General features: G+C 38.5%; 1 protein-coding gene across 1 annotated transcript; it reads left to right on the plus strand.

Moving 5' to 3' along the window:
• Positions 1-1,281: 1,281 nt before the first annotated feature.
• On the plus strand, positions 1,282-1,739 carry LOC148581969 (uncharacterized). Its single transcript, XM_088494749.1, has 2 exons — positions 1,282-1,326; positions 1,395-1,739. The coding sequence occupies exons 1-2, from the start codon at positions 1,282-1,284 to the stop codon at positions 1,737-1,739; spliced, it is 390 nt and encodes a 129-aa protein (XP_088350875.1).
• Positions 1,740-2,829: the final 1,090 nt, after the last annotated feature.

Below are 2,829 nucleotides of genomic sequence, written 5' to 3' on the forward strand. Positions count from 1 at the left end.
TTAACTTCTCTTTTGTCCCAAGTCAGAAGGTAAGTCTTGGATTCTATGATTATTTTTTTCTTTGGGTTTTTCTTAGTGGTAGGATAATGGGGAAGTCAAAAGTAGACATTGATGAAAGTGACCCCTACTCTTGGATAGATGAAAACGTCAAGAGTCATGTGTCTCGTTTTAACGATGTCGAATCTGTAAAGGTGATAGGTTCAGATGTTTGGATCAGAAAAGATCGCCATTCACATAGAGGTGTTCCTGTGTGGGGAGAATGACCGTGTGTGTGAGAAGTTGAGTAATTGGCCTTACTTTTATTTGTAGGTTGTTTGTTGACAAAGTTAGGTGTTAGGTTGCATTTTCATATTTTCTATGTGGGGTTTTATATTGGTTGAACCGTGCTTTAATGCAGTTGCATCTGAACTCCGAGGGCTTTGTCAGGGCTTTTGAGATATTGACGGAGTTGCTGGAGCAACCTCCGTCTTTGAGACTATTCTTTTTGCTTTTTCAGGCAAAAGGAGTTGGTAGTGGCTTGTGGGTGAACTTAAGTAGTCACTTTGGTAGATCAATTTTTACGCTGTATAAATCATCATTTAAGGATTTCAAAATGATGTTTGTTAAGATCAGGAGTGCTTTAGGCGAATTTCCTTTTTATTTGAATGAATACCTGGAAGAGAGATTCCCTCTCTTATGGTCCCCTGAGCCTCTACAGGTATTAGATGTCAAGGATAGATGTGCTGATGATGATATAATTATGAAACTTTTAATTGACGGGATGGAATCCAAAGAGGTATTATCTGTTGCTGAGTTATTAAAATGGGATGTGGATAAGCAAGCTGTTTTAGACTATATAGGTAACTGTAGTTTTGGTAAGAATGTTCTTGTTTTTCTAAATGTGTGTACTAATTATAGCTTGGCTACTTTGTGGTAGGGGAGAAGGCTTCGACAATAATCACAGCTAGTCTCAACTCATTTTTTAGCCAGAGGAAGAAAAATGAAAAAGAGGGGTCAACAATAAATACGGACAAGGATACTGGTATGGGTGTTGTTTAGTCTGAGCTAAAATCAAGACCAAAATGAAAGAGAGGGCAGCTAGTGATTAAAGGAAAGGCGGCCGAAGTCATCGATTTGAAGGACGAAGATGATGTTAATTTACAATTGGTGGAGTTGACCTATGAATCGCAGAAAAGGCTGCATGAATACCTTGAAGATGTTCATGTGAAGTCTCTTTGGTCTAAGTTGTTTCTCTTTTTGGATCTTGCCAACCAATTCGGCCAATTTCCTGATGATATTAAAATGATTAACGAAATTGGCCATATAGGGGTTAGCTGTTTCCTGCAGGTACATGTATTAATGGTTCTTGTGATAATGACTTTTCCTGGTTCATTTCTAATTTGTGTATTTTCCAGGTTATTGGTGCTCGCCTTGTGTCAATTGGATGTACACAAGAGGTGTCTTTTGAAAAGGAGAAGAAGGATACTGCAACCATTGAGGAGCTGACGAAGTTTGCGAATGAAAAAGAACAGAAGGTGATTGAACTTTCTTCCTCTCTGAAGCAAAAGAACGCAGAGCTTGCTAATGTAAGGAGTCTCCAATTGTCCACGGAGGAAGAATTGAAAAAATTGAAAGTGGAGAATCAGCAGTTGGGTGCTCGGGTAAAGGAGTTAGAGACCAAGTTATATAAGGCCTTTGTCCCGGGATTTGACCAAGCAGTTTCTCATATCAGAGTTGTATTCCTAGAAATGGATGTATGAGAAGTTGGATGTGACAAAGGTGGTTGTGAATGGGGAGCTGGTTGATGATGATGCCATGGGCGAAAAGGGAAGTGATAGTTCCAGCATTGGTAAATAAGAAGACTGACTTTATTTAGTAGTAATATTTTTAGCTTTTGTCTAGCTTTTTTGAACTTGTCTTTGCCGATCTTTTATGATCAGCTTGATTTTGTATTTTGCTGGATGGATAGCATCCAAGTATGAAGCTTGGTTTTGAATTATCTGCTTTATAAACATTTTGAGTGTTTTAGCATTTATATATTGATATGTCTTTTGAAAGTATATAAAGAAGAAATGGTATTCGTAACTCCTTTATTATATTCATGAAATACATGAGTATGATTGGCATCCAGCCTCGTTAAAACTCTCTCGGTGTAAAACCCAATATGGGAAAAAAGCTCATGAGTGGAAAAAAGAGTACCTTCATTCACCGATGTCATTAGACCTATGGTTGATATAGTTTCAATGATGAAACATTTCATGAACTAGAAATTGGGTCCCCCTTCAGCGTTTGTAGCAAGTAAGCCCTTATGCCGAGCACTTTTATGACGCGGTAGGGGCCTTCCCAAGTTGCGGCTAACTTGCCATGGCCTGACGGTCCCTGAGCTTCTTCTGTTCGTCGAAGGACAAGATCTCCTAATTGGAAAACTTGGGGAACTACTTTTTTATTGTGTTTTCGTTCGATAAGTTATTGCATTGCTCTTTGTCTGAGCTCGGCAATCTGTCTATCTTCTTCGGCAATGTCTAGCTCGACACGTCTTTTAGTTATATTGCTACTGTCATTGTACAGCTCAGTTCTTAAAGTGGCATGAGCAATTTCTACAGGTATCATTGCGTCTGCTCTATAGTATTTCGGGGATAAGCTCGATCCATTCCCATTTTGCATTATTGAGCTTTCTCTTCAAGGCCTGCAATATAACTCGGTTAGCTGCCTTGGCCTATCATGCATGAGTATCTTGTACCCTTTTTCCCTTCGTTTTCTAGTCATTTTTAGTTAGAAATTATTAGTCTTTATTATATTTTAGTGAAAAATCCTCTTTAGATGCTGCTTTAAGTTGTTTTAGTGTTTTTT

This window comes from Arachis ipaensis, chromosome B10 (genome assembly GCF_059453495.1).
Source record: "Arachis ipaensis isolate K30076 ecotype BB chromosome B10, ASM5945349v1, whole genome shotgun sequence".
Classification (NCBI taxonomy): domain Eukaryota; kingdom Viridiplantae; phylum Streptophyta; class Magnoliopsida; order Fabales; family Fabaceae; genus Arachis; species Arachis ipaensis.